General features: G+C 35.5%; 1 protein-coding gene across 2 annotated transcripts in view; it reads left to right on the top strand.

Annotated features, from left to right (window-relative positions):
* APBA1_1 (Amyloid-beta A4 precursor protein-binding A member 1) overlaps positions 1-23907 on the top strand; it is a 48744-nt gene that overhangs the window by 16237 nt on the left and 8600 nt on the right. The window contains exons 3-10 of one of the 2 annotated variants that reach the window (XM_051215644.1): positions 278-685; positions 1804-1904; positions 10812-10839; positions 14542-14693; positions 17253-17339; positions 19950-20257; positions 22221-22403; positions 23276-23488. In XM_051215644.1, coding sequence (XP_051066176.1) covers positions 278-685; positions 1804-1904; positions 10812-10839; positions 14542-14693; positions 17253-17339; positions 19950-20225 — 1052 coding nt within the window. In that variant the 3' untranslated portion in view covers positions 20226-20257; positions 22221-22403; positions 23276-23488. Of the gene's footprint in view, positions 1-277; positions 686-1803; positions 1905-10811; positions 10840-14541; positions 17340-19949; positions 20258-22220; positions 22404-23275; positions 23489-23907 lie in introns of both variants that reach the window. The other variant, XM_051215643.1, reaches the window with a different exon arrangement.

A 23907-nucleotide genomic window follows, 5' to 3' on the forward strand; every position in this document is an offset into this window, starting at 1 on the left:
CATTACTGTTTAAATTTATTTCTCTGCTGTACTTCATATATTTTTAAAACTTTTTGTCTTGCTTTGACGATGTGAAATTTGGCTATTTTAACGGATAATTCATTCTTGTGGGATTTTACGTTGACGATGAATACTGGTTCTTATAAAAAATAGTAGTTTGCCACATTGTTCTACTTCTCAATTTTCGTCTTTGTATTTTCTCTTATTCTTTTTGTATATTTTTCTCACTCTCTGTGTATTTTCAAAGCATAAAATGAATCATTTATTATCCTTTTAGGTAATGCTACTGATATTAAAAATAATATTCTGGAATCACCTACTGATTTATATTCACACAAACAAATGCACCATTGGACATTCCCTGCACAAGTACATACTGTCTATAGTTCAAGTGAAGATGAAACTTCCCATAGAAGTAATACTAGTAAATCTATTCCTAATAAATCTGAAATTAAATCTCATAATAATTCAGATAAAGGACAAAATACAAAATGTTCATCACCATTATCATTTTCATCGTTTGAGAATTCAAAACAAAAAAGTCAGTATAAAGCATCAACCAATTCAAGTCATCCAGGTACGATAGCAAATAAATTAAATTCGAAGAGTGCAGCTCATTCTAATGTTAATTCTGATGAAGTTTATAAGTCACCCATTTCACGACAGTCCGATCGTCGAGACGGGGGTAGGTTAATTTATTTATTGTGACCTTCAGTAAGGTTGGAACTATGTAGTCACGATTTAATCTTTTTAAAGCTTGACTAGTAGTCATTAAGCTTTGAGTCCAACTCTATTTTAAGCGACTGAATCATCAACTCCTACACAAGTGTCGCCCAACTAGTAATACACAAACCTGTAGTTGGTTAGTCATGTTCAAAATAAATTAAGATGTGAAAATATGTATTGGTTCAAGTTGCTACATTTCATATTACTACAACAAGAGGAAATTAATAAGAGAAAATGCAGAAGAGTTGAAAAAAATAACATCAATGGTATTTGAGAATTGAATAAGTAGTTTGAAAAGAATAAACACATGTATCACAATAATCAGTTATGGAACTATGATACCTAATGTCTTCTGCCATAGATTAAAGTTATTTAATGGACCCTAGTTCCGGAAGTCCACACTCCTTGACACACCTCAGATCAACAGTTATTAACTTGATAGATCAATACAATTGTCTTGATTTGTCTCTATACTAGTCAGGATAGCACGTTAAGTTAAAGTATCTGGTCGTGTGTAAAGGTATCAACCACAGCTGTTGACGTCTCACTGCCTCACAATCTCTACGTAGTATTATCCACTTAACCGCAGAGTTATTCATTCTGTAGTTCCGCTATAAGGGAGGAGGCTGTGCGACGAAGTTATTCATCTTACACTGTTCAACTAAAAATCCCCAAAATGACTAGTATTACAAATATTTGTGTTCGAATCTCAGTAACAGATGAAGAATAAATAAATCTACATTCCTTACTTTTGTTGACTACTGGTTATCAGTATTATGGAACATTGTTTAGGATCTCTAAGGCTTTTCAAGCTTTGACAACCGGGAAGTCAAAGATTTTATAAATTAAAACGGGTTTTATTTTCATATAAGTTTCATACTAGTCAAAATATCACAAGATTGTTCAACTAATCATGTTCTCTAACATTACTCTCCAATGTTACTGATTTTCTAGCTGCTGGTTACCCCCACCCTCATACATACATTTCTAATCAGTACATATCATTATTATTATCGCTATTATTCTAATAACTATTGTCCTTAAGTTTTAATTTATTTCTGAAATTGATTTCATCAGATTTCGACAGCGATGAGGATACAGCTCAACTATTAGATAAACAGTATCAAGCTGATAAACAAGTTTATATTCCAGAATTGAAAGATAAGTCTTGCATAGAGGTATGTAATACTTTATTAGTGGTGCATATTTTTTTTCTTTTGATTGTAGTGCAGTTTAGTCACCACCAGGGTGCAGTTGAATGTTGAACACCTTAGCCACTAGGCTACTACTGCGGATATAGAACAGCTTTCACATTTGCGACTTAATTGGAGGTGTTTTATCTGTCCGCTTTTTTTATTAATACTGTAATACTACCCAACTATGTAAACTTCATTGTTTTTAATACTGGATTTTGCATAAATTGCATTTCATTAACTCGAAAATATGTTGTTGGTTTTAAATTAAGCTCAATTGATGATCATATTGTTCTTGTTTGAGTCTCCCAACTAAATATCAGAAGGAATTCGTGTAGAGTGATTACGAATCTCTGATTTTAGGTCTTTATAATTTGTTTCCTTCATTGTAACTTATTTACGAGGTATAAGTTTAAATACTAGGCTTTGAACCACGCTATATGACTTAATGAAACTACTCAAATTGCTCAAACAAAAGATGTAATAAAAGGATTCTAGCTAGAGTCAATGGTTATGAAATCTGAATACTTTGACCACTGGGCCACCGTCGTAAGGTTGTTTCTCTTTTGCTTTATGTTATTAATTAATCCTTTTGTCTCATAAATTATTATTATTATTATTATCGCTACCATTCTATTTGACGCTTACATACTTCAGTAATACGAATATTGCTAATTATTTCTTGAGTACTTACAATCATTAATACGGTTAAACATAAACACCAATAATTATTGAGAAGTGCTGTTCTTTCTTGAATCTAATGAAGATAACAGCAGCTTGTTTTTTACTTGTTAGATGAGGCTTTCTTATGTTGGTATTGTTCCCTTTATCATTATTATGAGGGCACTTTTTAAAATAATGTTTATTATACACTTAAGAAATCAATGGGAAATTCTGGGCATATATATATTTTTAAATATGAAGTACTGTACTATTTTATGCTGTATGTGTTGTTTATGCTCCAGATGGTTTAATCACTAAGCGTTGCTTACGTTGAAATATCAGTCAGTCAGTCAGCTACAACTTAGAACCAGGCACATATGTACATCCGTCCAAGTTGCCATACCTCATTAGCACAGCAAGATGAACACCAGATTCATAGAAGCAGTTAACTCAATGGTGTAATATATAAAGGAAAAATTGCATATAAGGATATAGTATAGGAAGAAAGATTTAGTACGTACATAGAAAGATATAAAATAATTTAGTCTCATAGTTTAAGGGAAGACAGAGAGTGTATACACCGACGCCATTGCGATCGATTCTGAGCAATGTTACCCAGAGTCTCCAACTATTGGTTACGATAGTCACGCGGACCCCAACCAAGTAGTCTACATCTACTAACATGGCTCAGAGTAGAAGTTAGTGACTTCAAGCACTGATGCCATGTTTTGGTTTGGCCACTCCTAATTTTCTTCCAGTCGTCTCCAACACTAGTCCGCATTGGGCGTCGTGGTAATCGGTGTTCAGGCATACGTAACACGTGGCCCAACCATCTCAGATGATCACCATTATCTTTTCGCTGCACCGGAATACCAAAATACCCACCTAAATGTCTTTCTGTTTGGTTCAAGCTACCTACTTGAGCATTAAAGTCACTTGCTACATGTACTATGTCTGAGCGTTTAGCTTTCTGAACCCTCAAATGCCCTGGTATGGCCGAGAGCGGGGTGGGTTCGCCCTCCCTCTCGAAATACTCTCACACGGCCACGCGTATACATCCTCTGCCAAGGAAGTCCTACTCACTGCCTTCTCGTGGCGGGGTTGTTGTTTACGAAAATGAGGGGACGAAAAGCGAATGTCCGGCGCTTTAACCGAATTCCAAATCAATGGTGCACATGGGCTCCTGTATCCTGCGGGAACAAATGGAGTAAGAACCAATCGTTAGTCTCGGCTACCATGGGACTGCATCTCCTCACGATGCTCCACTGCCTTGCGAGTTAGAGTCAGTCAGTCAGTCAGCTACAACGTAGGACCAGGCACATATGTGCATCGGTCCAGGTTGCCATACCGCATCAGCACAACGAGATGAACACCGGATTCATAGCAGTGGTTAGGTTAAAGGTGGTAATATATAAGAGAAAGATTGCATATAAATATATAGTACAAGAAAGAATTGGTTCGTAGAAAGAAAGATATGAAGTGATTTTAATCTCTTAGTTTAAGGGAAGACAGGGAGTGTATACACCGACGCCATTGTGATCGATTCTGAGCCATGTCACCAAGAATCTCCAACCATTGGTTACGATAGTCACGCGGACCCCAACCAAGTAGTCTACATCTACCAGCATGGCTCAGAGTAGAAGTTAGTGACTTCAAGCACTGATGCCACGTTTTGGTTTGGGCGCCCCTAACTTTCTTCCAACCATCTCCAATACCGTATAGCATTGCACGTCGTGGTAATCGGTGTTCAGGCATACGTAACACGTGGCCCAACCATCTCAGTCGATGAAGATTCATAACCTCATCAACTGATTTACCATCATTCCCTAATACCCTGCGTCTAACCTCACTATTACTTACCCGTTGATCCCAGCAAGTTAGACCATTAGGTCAAAGGCTTGGGTTGTGACCCCCTAAGAAAAACACCTGCTTCGGTTTGGGCACCCGGGAAGTATCACAGCCCACACGCAATTAATGAACTGAACTGTCTATGATCATGGAAACTAATTCTCTTGCTTCGACGAACATTCAAATGATTCAAATATTATTATTGCTATTATTATCGTTGTTATTATTATTATTATTATTATTATTATTATTATTTACTACATCATTATTCACCCTCTTTTATTCTTACTCTGTCTATACTTATTTTTTTGACTTATACAGCAGCTCGTCTATGGTGGAAATTCGACTGTATCTAAACGTTCTCGAGTCACTGTCCGGTTGAAAATTGTATGTTACCACCGAATACGAGGACTGAAGCAGTTTTTCTGAAACCACGTGCACCATTCAAACTGACTGCCTTCAACGTTCGCACATTCATGCAGGTCGGACAACAGATATGGCTGGCTATGTCTTTGGAAAGTCTTCATATTGATGTCTGTTGTCTATCCGAGACCCGTATTCAAGACTCTGGCGAAGTACTACAAATTCGATCTCCATCTGTCGCCTCGAAAAGCTTGTTTTACATGCGTTTATCCGGGGACTGTGGCATCTTTGTCTGGTCTTGCTGGCGTTGGTGTCGCACTAAGCGCTAGAGCTGAGGCAGCACTAGTCGATTGGATCCCCATTAACAGTCGGTTATGTGCTGTTAGATTAGAAAGTTCCATCAAAGTGAGAAGAAATCGGCGTGAGAAACGATGTCTTTTCGTCATCTCCGCCTATGCCCCGACAGATTGCAACCCGGATGCGATCAAGGATGAGTTCTACCACCAGTTATCTGTTCTTCTCCAGAAAGTGCGTTCGACAGATATTGTAGTACTAGCCAGAGACTTGAATGCTCAGGTCGGGCGTCTAGGCACAGAAGAGAGTCGTTTAGGTGGCCGATGGGGACTCGTTGGTCGCAGGTCAGATAACGGGGACCGTCTACTGCAACTGTGCACAGACCACAACCTGTTTCTGGCTAGCACTAACTTTCGGCACAGTCATCGCCGATGTGCCACCTGGCGTCCTCCCTCTGCATCTCAAGCCTGGACTCAGATTGATCACATCGCGATCAGCTACCGCTGGCGTGGTTGTGTAAAAGACTGCCGCTCCTTTTGGAGTACCTATCTGGACTCTGACCATGCCTTGGTCTGCGCCAATCTTACCTTACTTTTCAGTGGACAACGAAGTGACCGCCATCAACGGATTGATATTAGCAAGCTGGTTGCAACTTCTGTTGCAAGTAAGTATCGAACCGAGCTAGCCTCTAGGCTAGCTACCACTCCACCGAATAGTATAGATGAGCATTGGTTGCAATTGCATGACGCCATGAAAATGGCAGGAACAGTCAGTTGTGGGTTTGCGAAACGTCCCGCTTATAAGCACTGGGTTTCTTCTGGTTCCTTACAACTCATTGAAGCCCGTCGGTCTACTCCGGGTGACCGTGAGTTTGACCACAAAAAAAGGATGTTACGCAATGAAATTGGGCAAAGCTTGCGTAAGGACCGAGAAGCCTGGTGGTCGGAGCGTGCTAATGAGCTGGAAGCAGCAGCTGCATCTGGTAATTACCGGAAGCTCTTCCAACTCACCCGAGCCACTGGCAGCAAGAAGTCTGGTGTGAGTGAAACAATCTGCGAGGATGACGGGATGCCAATCACTAACATCCATCGACGTCTTGGACGATGGGCAGAATTTTTCGAAGGGCAGTTCAGCTGGCCTGCTGCTCCGGCAACATCGGTCAGACTGTCCTGCCCTCCATGGTGGGTGACGACTGATCCACCAAACGAGGAGGAAGTCCGCATGGAACTCCAACTCTTGAAGCGCCACAAATCATTTGGCCCAGATGACTTACCTCCGGCTCTTTTTAAAGATGGTGGTGACTTTCTGACCAAGGAACTGACGACGTTGTTTACAAAGGTTTGGGAACTAGAGAGTGTACCAACGTCATGGAATGAGTCGATAGTTGTCCCTATCTTTAAAAAGGGTTCACGTCGTTCGTGTAACAACTATCGGGGGATAAGTCTACTTCCAATTGCGTCCAAGCTATTGGCTTCTGTCATACTTCGTAGGTTGTTCAAAACCCGAGAAAGATTGACTCGCGAGGAGCAGGCTGGGTTTCGTTCTGGTCGAGGATGTATTGATCATATCTTCACCCTCCGCCAAATGTTAGAACACTGCCATACTTATCAAAGGCCAACAATCGTAGTGTTTCTTGACATCAGGGCTGCCTTCGATTCGTTGGACAGGACTGTTCTCTGGGATTGTCTATTGAAGAAGGGTGTGCCTGAGAAGTTTATTAACATCCTGAAAGCCCTATATAAAAACACCTCAGGCAGAGTGAGGGCATACAACCACCTCTCTCCATTGTTCCATTCGAGCAGTGGGTTAGGCAGGGTTGCCCAATCTCACCATTCCTCTTCAACTTTGCCATCGATGACATTCTGGAAATAGCTCTGATGGATGTAAGTAATGGTGGTGTGGATCTGTTGCCTGGAGAAAGACTTCTCGACCTTGAGTATGCGGACGATATTGTCTTACTGTACGATAATCCCTAAGACATGCAATTCGCGCTTAATCAGTTGGCAATCAGTGTCCGTGGGTACGGTATGAGCTTTGAACCTTCGAAGTGCAAAGTACTTCTACAAGATTGGCAGGATTCTAACCCTTTATTCACTCTGGATGGTGAGCAGATAGAAGTAGTCGAGAAGTTCGTGTATCTGGGTAGCCGCATAAGTGCTGGTGGGGGTGTGAGTGATGAGATCAATGCACGTATAGTGAAAGCCAGAGCGGCTTATGCCAACCTGGGCTACCTTTGGCGCCTTCGTGATGTTAGTCTGTCTGTAAAAGGTCGGATCTACAACGCGTCGGTGAGAGCAGTTTTTCCCTATGCTTGTGAAACCTGGTCTCTCCGAGTTGAGGACGTTAGACGACTTTCTGTGTTCGATCATCGTTGTCTCCGAAGGATTGCTGACATTCAGTGGCAACACCATGTTAGTAATGCAGAGGTTCGGCACCGTGTGTTCGGGCACAGAGACGATAATGCAATTGGTGTCATCATCTTGAAACAACGACTTCGGTGGCTTGGACATGTTCTACGAATGTCGTACCAGAGAATTTCACGTCGTGCATTATTTGCCGACTCTGGGGCTGGTTGGAAAAAGCGGAGAGGTGGTCAGTGCATGACATGGTGTCGTGGCATGATAGAAAGCTGCAAAGGACTGGCTTTTAACGGTCCTTCACGACTCCTTGGTTTGGGTCCGAGAGATGGTGCTACACAGTGGCTAGAGACGTTATCAGATATGGCTCAGAATAGAAGCCAGTGGCGATCCTGTTGTAACCTTTTACTTTCTTCACAAAAAGTGGTTGTATCTCCCTTAACTGAAAAATTTCTGATTGTATCTTTCCGTTCCCCCATTTTTACCATTATTATTATTACACCACCTTAAATCAATCTCTTCCTTATTATTTTTTAAAATATTTTTTCATTCCCCTTAAATTCTCATTGTTTTGTGTGGCGCATATATATTTGGTTCCCTTCTTGTGCCAATATTTATGTGTTCAAATAATGATAATAATAATAATAATAATACAGATTTGTGTATTTCACTTTAAACCGCATTCTAATTTTGTGAGGGCTAGTGATAGACTACTCGATTGCTCAAATTGAAGTGAGTGGAACGGATTTTGAACCAGCATTTTATTGGCTAAAAGTCAATTCTACCATCTGTGCAATTGATTTATCGGTATGCCTTCAGCTCAAAAGAAAAAGTGTGACGTGAAAAGCACTTTTCCCATGTCTTGCAAATTTTTCTTATCATTTTAACATTGCTGTATTCACTCCATTTAAGTACCACTTTGTGCGTTTATGTGGGTTTTTATTACTAGTTTCCAATATTCCTTTAAAAGAAAAAAAACAACCTTTTTGCGGTATAACTTCTTTGTAAAGTTCAGTTGCATATTGTTAGGACTTGCGCTGTCCGATACTAATACTAATACGCAAGCTTCCTATACACTAGTATAGCTGATTAGACGAGTGAAAAGGAAGCTTTTATTAGCTAACCGTATCGGCGTTTATGTGTAGTTATATATATATATATATATATATATATATATATATATATATCCCTTAAAAAAATAAAACCACTGGTGGTATCTCGTTCCTAAGAGAACGTAAATCGTTTCCTGGCCAATCGCGTTCATCTATCATCCAGTCAGCCTCTGATTACCTCAATTTGTCATATAACATTTCAGTTGATGTTACTTTGTGTGTTCATGTTTAAATTGATCCATTTATCAATAATATAATGAAGTTAATGGTTTATATGATTTATGCGGCAACTCATATATGTTGAATGGATACAAATGCGAGAAATAATAGTTTGAGTTAGCTGCTTGCTGTTAATCCAAGGTCTACATAATTTACATCTCGGTTTGTTCCGTTTTAATCAACCAGACAGTAGCGTCTATAGTTCGTATGATATGTGCTAAATAACTGCGATACTAATATTCACTTCAGTTAGTCACAACATGGAACCTATAGTTTTTCATACTAGATCAACCTCAAATGGGGTTATTCTAGCTTCCGGACAGACCAAATAATTAATTATTTTGGAGTCACATTGTACCCTTATCAATTATCGCTTATTGACCTTGACTATTTTAAATGAGCGTATGTGTGTGCATCGCTTAGCCTATTCATTACGTGTCTGTAGCTTATTTTTGTCTGGCTATAAATATTAAGTCACGCCTGATCAAATATATTTGCCACACTTTCCTCCTCCGGTCTACGTCTACGTTTCGTTTCTCTTGTTGTCTGTCTGAGGGCAATGAATATATGAAATGCACATATCCAAAATTCGTTATCGTATTTGACTTACTCTGTAATCCTCTAATGCGAATTAACTCGATAATTACATACGAGTTGGCGGCATGTATAATTCGTTAATATCATTTGATTAAATTAGTCAGTTACAACGTAGAACCTGGTACGTATGTACATCGGTTCAAGTTGCCATACCCTATTAGTACAGAGGAATGAGATCGTCACACTAAATCCCAGAATACTGGAGACAACATGAGTAGTAATAGGAAAGACCATGCATCAAAGATACGATCTGGGAAGAGAAGATAAATTATCTAAATGAAAACAAAACGAGAGTATGAGGAATTCGGAATCTTAGGATTTGGAGTAAGACAAAGAATGGATGCACCTGCTTCAGTGCTCACAATTTTGGGCCATATCATTTAGAGTCTCTAGTCACTGGTTACAATAATCACGCAAATACAACCAGGTTGTCTACACCTATGAACATAACTCAATCCAGTTGTCGGTGGTTTCATACCTGATGTCGTGTTTTGGTTTGACCACCTCGACCTTTGTTCCAGTCTACTGTTGCACCAGAAAATATCGCCTGTCAATGCAGACAGTGATTGGGCACACGTAACACATGTCTCAGATGTCCTCAGTTGGTGAAGATTCTTTACCACATCAATCGCTTTGCCTTCTATACCTAGAAACCCGTTCGTATTCCAGAAATTGCTTAGTTTGTGGTCCCAAACTACACGAGGAATGCTTCGTAGATGCCCATGATTGAATACCAGTAAACTACAAATGTCTTCTATTTGTAATGGCCATGTTTCACATCCATAAAGTGGAATGGAGCTAACTTCTGCTTAGTAAACTGACTTAAAATACTAGTCATTCGTCTCAATCCGTTATATTTCTGGTTCGGGGTTCATGCTTTAGACTGAAATGGCTATCATTGTTAATTTAGTTTCTTTTTTGGTCAAGTTGTCTCAAGAAATCCTTTCGTGATTATATATATATATATATATATATATATATATATATATATATATATATATATATATATATATATATCTTTTTGTCGGTATACGGCTAATTAGAAAAATTCTTGATTTTTACCAGCCTCAGACAAGCAAATTTAAAAACCACTATTATTAGCGTATCACTTTACACCTAAGCAGTATTTAAAAACAATGTCTGTGGAAAACACATACTTACTTGTGAATTATTCTTTAGATAATACCGTTGATCACCCCCTGAAAAAAACAACTCCAAGATTCACCTATATCACTAGTCGTCTCATTTTAAGAATAATTTATAAACTAGTACACTATAACATTCTGATGAGTAAAACGGAAAATTAAATTCAATGTGTAACCGGATCAATTTTGGGTTTTTAAGAGTGATAGAAGATCATGAAGTTTTATTTGTTTTACAATATTTTGAAGAACAATTTTTCTCATTATTTTTCTTTGTTTTTTTTTAAAATTCAACAGGCTGATCGTCAACGTAGAGTTCGAGAAGGTATGTTTGTGTGTGTGTACTAAAAGTGTTATTACTCACTGTATGATTCATAATAATGTAACAATGATTCTAAACTTTTAGCGAGATATAGGTTGGATTAGAGCATATTTTGTGCAGGATTATGTTGGAGCTTGCTGGTTAGTCATTTTTTAGCCAATCAGCTCTAGCGGATACTTAGACAAGACTAAAATCTTATGTTAAAATTATATACTAACTTTTTTTATTGTGATTCCTGCTCACATCCAACCTTGTTTATTTGGGATATAATTACGTTCCTGTTTAGCGGTGTTCTGATTTAAGGACTTGTCGAGTGAAGGAAAGTGTCTAAAGAATACTAAGTAATAAAAGTAGCTGGGTCGTAATAAGAGATCATAATATAAACGGAGTCGGAGCGAATTTTCGGTAACACTCTCAGTTTTCTATTTTAAACGATTTCATTTGTTCTTTTTTGGATTGTGTCTAGGTTGCAGTTTCATTTGTTATTATTTTTCCCTTTCCTATATTTTTCATTTTATTAATTTCTCCGGTGCTATACTGGAATTAGGATAAATATCCGTTTATACCTAAATACTACATCGTTTTCTATGATTGACCACTAACACCTACTCTGATAATCCCAAGTATATTGTGAAGCAGTTTTTTGTTTGAACAGTCAATGTGAGTTTATGAACTAACTCAGTCCAGATACTTTGTTAATAAATACATGCATATCTGGTGTTTAGGTCATTTTCGAGATTTGGATTGTCATCGCCATTAATAAAAAGGAAATCAACCTTAAAAGTTTATCATATGCATATCACATTGTACTCATGTCTTCAATTAGGCTCGATTATTTTGATCTTGATAATGTTTACGTTGTACCTAATTAAAAGTTACCCATTAGTACTAACTAGTAATAATAATAGTACTAATAATAATAAAGAAACTAAGTGGTTAGTGTTTTACTTGCCACGGTTTAAAGAAAAATGTTTTATGTACTTGAATTTGACTCATAGACACTTTTAAGGGGTATTACTAATACTTGTTTGGGTATAGTCAACACATCAAATGTTAAAACTTGAAAACTACTGATTGAAATCTGAATGTTTCATCCATCAAGCCTGATAAGCTGAATAAATATGAACACAGCATGTGCCTGTGCTCACATTACCTAAACGTCTAACGATAGGTGAAAAATTGTAAACGAGAAACGCTATTGACGGAAGCTGGTTAGTCATTTATTCAGGGTTCCAACCTACATATCCGTGTTTGGGTCAGAAAAATAACCATTTATGTATGCCTATGACACGATGGAGAATATTTGTAACTCAGAATAAGAGTGTTGAAGATAGTGTTCCTTGAGCTGAAGAGAACAGAGAACGTCACATCTCCAAGATATATACCTATGATTTTTGTACATTACAATTCTGTTAGACGATCAAATCTTCCTACTTATTTCCATCATTTCATTTGCATAGTGGGTTTAGTGTATAGTAGGATGTGTATGTCGTAATCGAATCCAAATACAGAATACAACAAAACCATCGTTTCACTTATAAATAGTTGACAGTAATAAATGTTTGCTGAAAATTGTCAATTTTTTTATTTCTTAAGATTGTAGCATCAATTTCTCCATAGCTGCCGGTATTATTCTTTAGTGATCATGAACATAATTTTCTAACATTTCATATCCAATCGACGAAAAATTCATCTCCAATATAGTCGTATGATTATATGTTATAATAATAATAATAATAATAATAATAATAATAATAATAATAATAATAATAATAATAATAATAATAATAATAAATATTTTATTGGTATTAATAATAATCTAAATTTGTACTATTTCCCTACTTGACTTTCACTACATTTTATAGTTTTTTTTTCACTTCTTTATGTTCGCTTTCACTAACTACTACTTTAAATCCATAAATTTCTAACCAGATAACAAAAACACACGTATCTCAACCCCTCTCCTTTCTTTACTAATGATATATTCAAGTGTACTACGCTAAAAAATTGATAAATCCTGTTATTATTGAACATCAAAACGGTTAATGATACCCTCTGTTTTGTATATTGTCGAATTATTTGAATGTAATGAGTCTAATAGGTTAAAGGGAAGTAGAAATATAATTATCTGAACAAAAGTTGACAATTTTTAGCCTTTTTCGATCATTGTTAATAATATTGCACTTATTACTATATGGTATGCCGAATTATTGCACAACAATTTCATTGTGTTCTTGTTTTGTATTGGAGTAGTGAGTTTCAATTCCAAGCCTCATTTCAACTATTTCCATTTAAGCATTTTGATTGAAGCATTAGCGATGCATCTAATCAAATGTGTGACCAAGCTAAAACGAGTAGCTGGATTATTTGCATAAACAAGTTCACCAACATCATGTCCCTCATGTTAATATACCCACCTACAAATAAACCTTCTTTACACGTATTATCCATGTAGGAAATCCATTTTCTTACAGAGCCTATCTTCTCTATATTGTTGGATTTTTCAAGCGTTAATAGTGTACATTATTAACTCCGTCACATTACGTATCATATCAACTAGTCCTCACACAAAACATATGAATCAAGTCTCGAGTAAATGAAACACTAGTTAATTACTAGTTTATAATTAAATTAGTTAATTTAACCTATTGGGTGTTGTTAAACAATTAAAATATACCACTGGTTTTAAATATTAATTTTAGTACAATTTTCAAATGAATGACATGGGATGAGGTCCCTGACAAAGATGGTAATTGACTGACGAAACTATGGTGGTGAACTGAGCATGTATTACGTATGTCCAACCACCTCCTACATGGACCTACAGTGCTGATTAGCATAGATAAAGGTTGGGGTGGATAAGTCAAGATTTGAGATCATTCTGAAAAGTTATTGGCTGTTTGTTTGGTAATCTGTTTCAGTAGGGATATACGTCTTCGAGACCATAGGTGATATGATTTAAAAAATACGTTACAATGGGCCAAATGTTCTCATTTTTGAGCTTCCTCTAAGTCCTAGTTCTTTACTATTTCCGTTACAATGTCTAAGAATTAGGCCTAACAGTCAGGCCTTAATTGATTGAAGCATGAGCGACCTACAAAACTGATTCTCGTCAATCGCCTATAACGATTTATCATATTTATTTTGTGTTAATCTTCCGTATATAAACTTGTCATTTTACTACATAAGAAAAAACCTATTTTTCTGGCTAGTAGTTCTGTGTTTAATCTAAAATCATTCGAGAGGTTACATCAATTTGGTCCCGTGAGTGTCCATCACTCGACCGTATTGTACCATTCCATATTATCAGTCAATCAATCAGCGTTGCATCTAATAGTTCGTCGATTCCCCAAACACCTTTCATTACAAATTATCAGATTCTAGCTAATAACTTCACCTTTTATTCCATGAATAAATTCCCCACTATTTTTTAAAGCCATGGCTATTGCTGTCACTGACTATTTTATTATTCAGCTTGTCACTTTTATCTGACTGTTCTGTTTTAGTATGTGGTGACTCTGCTTAATGCACAATTGTGTTATGCCCTACATGGAATATGACTGACTGCGTAAGAATTGGTTAGGATAGTGGTGTATGTATGTGTTTACACAACCTCATATTTTAACTATTTCAAAGAAAAATAATAATTATCTTATGTTCATCATTTCAACATTATTATTTTATACGACTACATTTTTCTTTCAGTCTCTGTTCGACATCCTGAACAACCAGGTGTTCTCATACATGGATTATTGTTTCGAGCTCAGTATATGGGAAGTACTCAGATTTTATGTAATAAACAATCAACACGAATGTCTCGTATGCTTCAAGCTCAAGAAGTAGTGAATCGTATCAAGGTTAGATATTTATTTTAATACTATTATATATGCTATAGCTACTAGCTGTCTCACAGTAGTATTTGATTCGTCAACAATATTCACCAGTGACTCTCTGCATATAATAAAACCGAAAACTTGACTCGATATATGAAATCCTTATCAATAACGATATTAACATCTTACCTGCTACAAAAGTTAGTGACTATCTTGGCTCAGTAGCTCAGTCGATAACATGTTGAGCGTCTCAACTGAAAGGGACTGGATTCGAGTCTCCGTCTGAACGCATCAACACTGGGATGCAGGTACATCCATCTGACGAGTCCAAAATTAGATGAAAAACGAGTTATAAATCTTACTGATAGCCACAATCCATCTGTTCTAAAAAAAACTTGCGAAAAGTTGCTGTATCCAGTCAAACTGTACATGATACATATAAACCTAACGAGACTCATCGAAATTTAATCCTGAATATCATCAATGGAATAATCTCAACATTTATCAATAATGATTTTGAGTAAGCATGATAATTTTACATTTACGTTTACAGATCATGTGGTTAGTTTGAGCCATATTGGTAAATGCAAAGTATTATCTGGTTGGGACCTGCAAAAAAACCATGACATGGTCTGAAACTCTGGGTGACATGGTTCATAAACAGTTTCAGTGTCCCAAATGCATCCACCATTTGTCTTCCCTTAGATCCTTAGTTTCAAAATTATTTCATACTTTTTATTCCATAAATCAATTTTCTAATCATATCGTCTATCCCTAATCCTTTTTTTTGCAATCAATGATATTACTACTTCGCTTTTCATCTTGATTTCATCTCACTGTTTTGATTTGGTGTAACAATTTGAAGCGGTGGACCTGATTAGTAGATTCCACTCTGCTTTTGACTGACAGTGACTGACATAACAATGTCGCTATTATGCATTTTAGGATAGAATCAATATAAAAATGGCATTGTTTGTATGGATTTTTAAAGTCCAACTATCCTGCTGTCTAGCTACAATTGTCTCTGTCCTAATGAATATATGGGGAAATTTTTCTCGTAACCCTGAAACAAACTATATGATAAATTAGATAGATGCATGTTTTTTCGATGTTCTGAAGTTTAGTTATAACCGACTAATGGGCTATTGAGTGTTGTGACTGCAGGTTGAGAGACGTCCATCTTTTAAAGGCAGAACATAACTGATGAGAAGAGGGAAACATACACGTCATGACCAATGAGATTTCAAACTAATACTCTTCTTTTTTCCTGTTTTCTCTTTTTAAATCCAGGGTGTAAGCTGAAATGCATGTTTTATTGTTGTTGTATCTTTGCAAATTCGTGTTTTCTAATATATGTACTCAGTGTGCATATTTTTGTATCAATATGTATTAGCATTTATTCGAGTTATACTTACATGTGTTTATCATTTCGTTCTTAGCGTATACAATTATGTAGAAGAGAGATACATATACACATATATACTGTGTTCACCTTTAAACACTTGAGTTCACATGATTATTTCTAAGTACCAGCATTCTGCGTGCTACACCATAACCAATAAAACTAAATTTGTTGAAGCCATAAAACTCATCAAATTCCGAGTGATAAGGTTAAATGACAGTTAAAGATCCGAGAGGATTAGTGTAAAGATAACCTGGTTACGGCAGAGTTGAGTAATACTATTAACCAATTATCTTCCGATGAAATGATCCAATTGATAAATAAGAAAAGTGATGATGATCAGAGGGGAAGATATATATGGTTGTATATACAGGTAACGCTACCTGCGACTTTTAAACCGTCTAGTTAGTGTAGGAGAACAGAGTTGCACGGTAACTTGTGACCTAACCTAGTAATGATACGTGACCGAATATTTTCAGCTAGTTGGTATCCAGTGAAACTGAAAACGCCAGCATTCATGTCGTATGCTTACAAAGCTATTTAATTTAGGGAATTATTTACCTCTACAGAGTAGTGAAGACTAAAATTTATAATAATACTATGTAGTCGTTATTCTACACTTACAAATTCGGATAAATTTTATTGTTAGATTGACTTTTGCGTAAAATAGTGTACTTACTGTATTTTAAAGTACAGACCAAATCTTAAATATTCTTTATAGCTGAATGAGATCACTACTGTGAACATATATTACTGCTCGCTACAATTTAAACTACATGTTGGAGGGAGGTACCCACTGTCATATTTCTAAATAAAGCTAACCGTAATACTATGTGTTCCACATGTTTGTAATAATTTAATTGCATTTTATTTTTTGTATCATCAGTATATGTTTGCTGTCCACGTTGTTAATGTGACTTTTTCTCTTTGCAAAATGTTTAAAATAATATCTGCTTGAGCATACAATACATTGTTATGTACGTTTTTATTTGCATTTAAAATGTAATAATGTTTAATCAAGTCGTATGTTACTAAAATAATCAAAAGTGTTTGAATGACAATGTTCAAACTGTAGTTTGACCAAATCCTGTGACCTTTCATTTATTTAGCAACATATCGGAACTATTCAGTGCACGAAAATAATACTTATGGTCATTGTCGTTTCGTTTTTATACCTTCAGGCTCCAGATGACGAATCACATCCTAGCGTAACAGTTGAATTGTTTGTCTCAACAGAACGTATTATGATATTAAACAGTAATCTTGAAGTGAGTTCCTATATTTATTTGTTTCGAAATGTTATTTCTGTTTAGTTTTTATCTCTGTTGCAAATCGATTGTGAATCTTCATATACTAAATTCGTTGGGAACATGTGTTAAGTATGCCCAACTACTGCCTACTTCGACCCTCAATGATGGCTGTTGTAGGAAAGCTAGGAACGGCCAGCACATGTTATCAGTCCGTGGAGTCACTTACTATTGAACTAAGCCATCTTTGTTAATTCATACTAGTTGGTTGGAGTCCACGCTCTCATCCTAAAAAATGCTTGAAGATAATCGGGGATGTTTCTTAGAATCATTCGCAGTGACCCAGGTGGATTCACTCTTAATCTTTCGTTAGATTTTTATTTCCCAGATTCCTTCATACACGCCACTTTATTCAGTCTTTTTGAACCATATACTCGATGTTTAGTATTTTTCACTATCATTGCTATTCATTTCGTTAATTAAATCTTATTATGTTGATGTGTCATGACAACTTGAACTAAATGCTCATTTATGTAGTTTTTACGTCGATTATGACAATGAATAAAGCGAAAAACAATAAGCGTAACAGAATAAGGTGAATTTATCATTTATTTTTTTTATACTTATCAGCTGCTTACAACCTAGAAACAATAGTGATAATTATTTACAACTAATGCACATATTTTATATCATTTTAATGAAGATTAAGTCGAATAGCGATAACAGTTATGGGAGAATTAGAAAATGGTAAAATGGATGGATATTTATATTTTGCTAATTCTAGAGATGGTGAAGATTTGTAATTCAGGCAGATGATTTTGGTGGAGTTTCGTTTCCTGAGCTGATAATGAACATCGACATTTGCGTTATTTAACGATAGCTATAACATTAGACAGATTAGTAGAGTAAGACGAACAGAAACATCCAAGGATGAAGGAAAGGAATTTACTCTTGAGAATATGAAATAAGATACCACGCTATTGAATAATGAAGAATACAAGTTACCAGGGTAGTGTGAAATTTGCAGCTGTATCGGTTTAAATAGGCTGGTTCATTTTCAATGATCGATAGCCTTAGCCCAACGTAGTATCGATTATTTTGAGTGATTTTAAGATGTCAACTTTGTGTCCATTATCAAGCACATGACGAGCAATGGTACTATTGAAAATATTCTAGCTTTGTAACCTCAATTTTGTGGATTATGGTACGAGATATAAACAAGAACTCTCTTTTCTGCTGTTCCATTGTGTACTGGTAAATACAACTGAGGTGTCATCAGTTGGGAATCTGTGTAATAAATTAATGATGAATTCACCGTACTCTATCATGCTTGTTGTCTTTGCTTTAGTCTAATTTATCAATCGGAAGAATTGATTATAACTGACTGATTTTTATCTCAGTGTATGCGTACAAAAGATAACATCAAGATTATCATCAAAATTCTTTTATTTCGATCTTCTAACAAAGAGTTTTGTCTAGAAGAAAGTACAGAATATTCTTCATCTAAAAACGTCTGAGTTCAAAATAAAAGAATGTAGTCATGACAAAGTAAGTGATTTATGATATGCCCCCCCCCTCGAATTCACATTAATTGTCTGCGACTTCAAATCACTGAGCGTCATCCATCACAGTACTACGAAGTCATCCAGTGCTAATAATCAGTATTGAGTCTATCAGTTTCCAATAAATCCTGGATAGAATAAGAAATTTCTCCTTGAGCCTACTTCTCGCTTCTATAAAAATATATCATCAGTATATGAGTGCAGGAGCAATACCATGGTGTGTGTGTTTTAAGGATCTCTATATATCTAAAAAGATTGATAGACTTATTTGACTATAATTTTCTTTGTTTTGCTTGAGAACCGAGGTCTTAATGGGCAAAGACGAGTCGTGACTAGCAGTGGAATCCAGGACGCGCGTTTCGTCAGCTGGATTTATCCGCATTACAGAGTTGATGTTCACTCTTAGAGTCCCAAATAGGACGAAGCACGCGTCCTGGATTTCACTTCTACCCACCATCTATCTTTGCTTATAGTGCCTGTGACTTAAAGCGATATTGAGGCAATCAGCACAGAATTCACATATGCTAATAAGTGACTGGTCAGTTGCAGTCATAAACATCAATGAGAAGACTCAAACAAACAATACACAATGAATTCACGATGTTTGAAATGTTAAAAAAATTTCAACCCCTTGAGAATTCTCTATCAACGTTTCTTTAAATAGCTGATTAACAGGTTAATTTGCTTATGGAAATGGGTTTTAGTTCAAACCCAATTTCATACGATTATGTTTGATTGCTTAACCAAACTACCGTTTTTTCCATTCTATCAACAGGATGATAAGGATAACTCATTAACGAGTTACCACAATTATTTTCAAGAAATATTTTATTTTCTCGGCAATAACCTAATTAACATATCATTGAGGCAGGTATGTGTTGCCCTAATAGGTCAGTGGCAACAAAACCTAGATCTAATGTTTTCTACCATCTCCCTCCTACTACTTGGGATATTTTCAAATGTATTTATTTACACAATAATAATAAACAAAATGGAAAAAAGGCAACAAATTAAAAAATTCTTTAAATAAGTTCTGTTTTATCTTATTCTTTTATTTAATTTGTCATAGGATATTTTGATTGATCATAAATTACGTGCAGTTTCATATATTGCTGATATTGGCGACTTATTTGTTCTAATGTCACGTCGATTAGATCCTTCAACACAATCAGATGAGTCTGAAAATTATTTTACGTCTAATTATCAGAATAATGAACCGAAAGAAAATTCAAATTATAACGCCGATAATAATAATACTGAGCAACAACACTCAGTAGTACCACCTAATTCAAATATTTCCAGCGTTACAAAATCAACAATGATAGAAAAATTAAAAAGCCAATGAAAATGATTTGTCATGTGTTAGAATCAACAGAAGTATGTATTTACTTTTTTTTTCTTATTGCCATAACGTTTGTGTATTTTTATTAATTCTGTTTTGTGTGTTATCAAATTCGTGTAGTATGGGTCTTATTTTGTTGATATAAAAAATAAATGAACCTTTAGTCAATGATATAACATATGTAAATATCAAGAAATTGTATAAAGTTTGTAGCTGGTAGCTACGTATTATTATTATTATTATTATTATTATTATTATTATTACTAAGTCCTAGCTAATGCATTCTGTTGTTCGATTTGACCGAAGTTTCGAACATTAAAAGCACCAACATGTAGTTAGAAGCATAGTTTCAGTAGGAAGAATAACACTTCGTGGACTTGAATCGTTAGCATTAGTAGCGTGCTAGGATAAAGGTGATGCCATAATAAAAGGGTTGATAGTAGGATTAAGAGAAATATTAAGTGGTGAAGGTATATGGTCGTGAATAAGAGGATCTCTAGTGCTGTCAGGTATGTGAGAGTGTCTCCAACTTCCTTGTTGCCCACACCGTGAAAGGATACATTTTTCTTAAAGTACCTGAATCGGAATCTAGATTATTAGTGGTCTTTTTGACTGGGGAGCTTGATCTCAAAGCCCAAGTGATAAGTGTTTAAGGCCGTTTGGACACAGATTTTTTGGGAGTAGTTCTTGATGCTTTAGTTCTGTACTTCTATGACCTTGCTGTTAGAAGTCCTCGAGAAAATCCTTGACAAGCCAGTGAAAATGCCGAAGATTCTCTGATTAGTTAGTTTACTTTGGAATTTTCTGTGAAAGGTCTGTCAAACTACTAATTATCCTTACCTTTCTCTGGTTGATTAGTGATCGAATGTGTTAGTGTATATTACTGAAGCTTCTCAAGACTGCAGTGCACTGCTCGGTCAATCAATTATACGCAACATAGAACCTAGCATATTTGTAAAGCGGTTCAATTTGCCGAACGTCGTTAGCACAGCGCGATTAAATTGTCAGATCACCATTAACTTTATGAGTCGATTAACAATTTGGTAAATATCAAGGATAAATTACATATCCGTGGGAATATTAAGTTAAAAAAATTTTCTTGTGAATAATCGGTTATATCCTCTATACTAAGTTGTTCTACTATTTTTAAAATAATAGTATTCTAATAAAAAGGATCTAACAACTGATTTTCAACTAATTCTAACCGAATTATATTTTATTGTGAGAACTACTGCTGAGAAGTGCAAACTAATACAGCTTAGTCAGGATCTAGGTTTTTGAGAACTATTGTCAGCATTACCATGATTAATATAATATGATATTGTGTCATTTCTTTGTATAATTACTTCAATGTATGCATACATTTGTGTTGGGGATGCTAGATCTCCAGAAATCACTTGGTAAACGTCTCATTTTGGTAATTTTATTTTGGAAGTTTGAATTTCTCACTTTCACTCTAAAAATGCATACTTTTACCTTCAGTTTGTATTTCCCACTTGGGAGGACCTTAAATGTCATTAGTTCGTCTCCTTTTTTAGTACTTTATTTTGTGACGTTTTCCAAGGACATTTTTGTACTGTATATGTACCTATGAGTTGTGCGCTTGCTCATTCATGCTTTAAACTGCTTGTGGAATATACTTTTACCTTGGTTGAATCTGGTTTTCTCCCTCTAGTTAGCAGGGTTGGGGCACAGTGGTATAGTTTAGCTTGTTTTGTTGTTGTGTTATTGACTTTCGTTCCATTCACCGGTTTTAGCTGATATCGTAATCTCTTCAAACGTAGCAATTTGAATATATAAAAATCAATTATCAACAACATTCATCATCACATCAAAACGGTAGTGACTGACAATAACACAACATCTACACTATAAAGAAGAGTTAATAATTTTAATGCATAAGTAAACTTTAATTTTCTTTAAGTCTGATAAGTACATAAACCTATTATTAGTGGGTTGAATTAATTCATTTGGTTTCCTTTTTTCCTGTCATTTAAGGCTCAATTAATTGCTCAAACAGTTGGACACGCATTTCAACTTGCTTACTTAGATTTTCTACGAGAAAATGGTATTGAAGATTTAGGCATTATAAAACAATTAGATTATGATGATATTTTAAAACAACAAGAAATATTCTGTGATGAACTTTCTTTATTTTGTGATAAAGATAATCATAAAGAGGTATGTTTTTTCTTTTCATTTTTGTTTAGTGATAAGAATAACTAAAATCGATTTCAATGTTCTACAATCTGCTTGAATGAATCATATTTATGTCTAGTGAGTGGTTTAACTAGATTATCCATTGACTACTCTAGTATTCAGCCAGTTTGTGTTTTGATTATCTTAGTTGTAATAATAATAATAATAATAATAATAATAATAATAATAATAATAATAATATTATTATTATTATTATTATTATTATCGCAAATCGACTGAAATCAGATCATTTTGACTTAACAGCCTCAAAGTAACATACTCGCTACGATCTATTAAAGTTTTGAGTTCAAAACTTGTCTTAAACTTGACATGGTTGTATTCTATTAAGGAGCTTTTTTCTAAAACGAAACAGCGCTATTTAGGGCTTCCTAGTTTTCAGTGTAAACTATGAGTAACAGTAGTAACCTTCAACTTGATGAAAAACGTGAATTAGGAAATGTCCATTGAAATCTAAACAAGAATTACCGATACAATTTCTGTAGGAAATCGGCCGTGATCATACTCTAACTCATACAAATATCTTTAGATGTTTTAGATGTCTTCCCTTAAACCATGAGATTAAAATTACTCTATACCTTCCTTCCTACAAACTAATTCTTTCTCCCTATAGCATATCCTTATATGCAATCTTTTTTGTATAGTACTATCATTGAAGTAATTACTATGAATCCGGTGTTCATCTAGTTGTGCTAATGAGGTATGGCAACTTGGACCGATGCACATATGTGCCTGGTCCTACGTTGTAGATAACTGACTGACTGACTCCATCCTCAGATCCCCTAATATGTATTTATATATATTCATAAACCAAATGTTTTGCTTAATTTTTACAGGTTACTATACCTAAACAAAAAGGTGAATCATTAGGTGTCGTAATTGTAGAATCTGGTTGGGGCAGTCTATTACCAACTGCTTTATTAGCTAATATGCATCCAACTGGTCCAGCTGCACGATGTGGACAACTGAATATCGGAAATCAAATTGTCGCTGTTAATGGGCAAAGTTTAGTTGGCCTGCCACTTTTAACATGTCAACAAATAATTAAGGTAAATTTTGAATGTTAATTGTTTGTTACATTTAATTTTGGTGGAGTTTTATTCTCTAAGCTAAATGGTTAGGTCAGGGAGCTTTCATCATCCACCTGAGCTTCAAATCTTTACCATCTCACATTTAATTTTGATCACGATTATACAGTGTGTTCTTATTTGAATTCTCATTAAGATTTAAGGTGTGTAATAATAAAGACGTTTTTTATAGGTCAAATAAAATAGGGTTATTATGCAACTACATTGAGAGGTTACGCCATTTTGTGTATTCCTCCTTAAGGATAATTCAGTCAGTTCATCAGTGATGCACCATATAGAATCTGAGATATATATACATGTCATGCCCCATTAACGTGGGTTCTAATCACACCTCCATCACCAGTTGCACACGTGATTTTAGCGTTTACTTGGAAGCAGGA

Source organism: Schistosoma haematobium, chromosome 4 (genome assembly GCF_000699445.3).
Source record: "Schistosoma haematobium chromosome 4, whole genome shotgun sequence".
In the NCBI taxonomy this organism is placed as follows: Eukaryota; Metazoa; Platyhelminthes; class Trematoda; order Strigeidida; family Schistosomatidae; genus Schistosoma; species Schistosoma haematobium.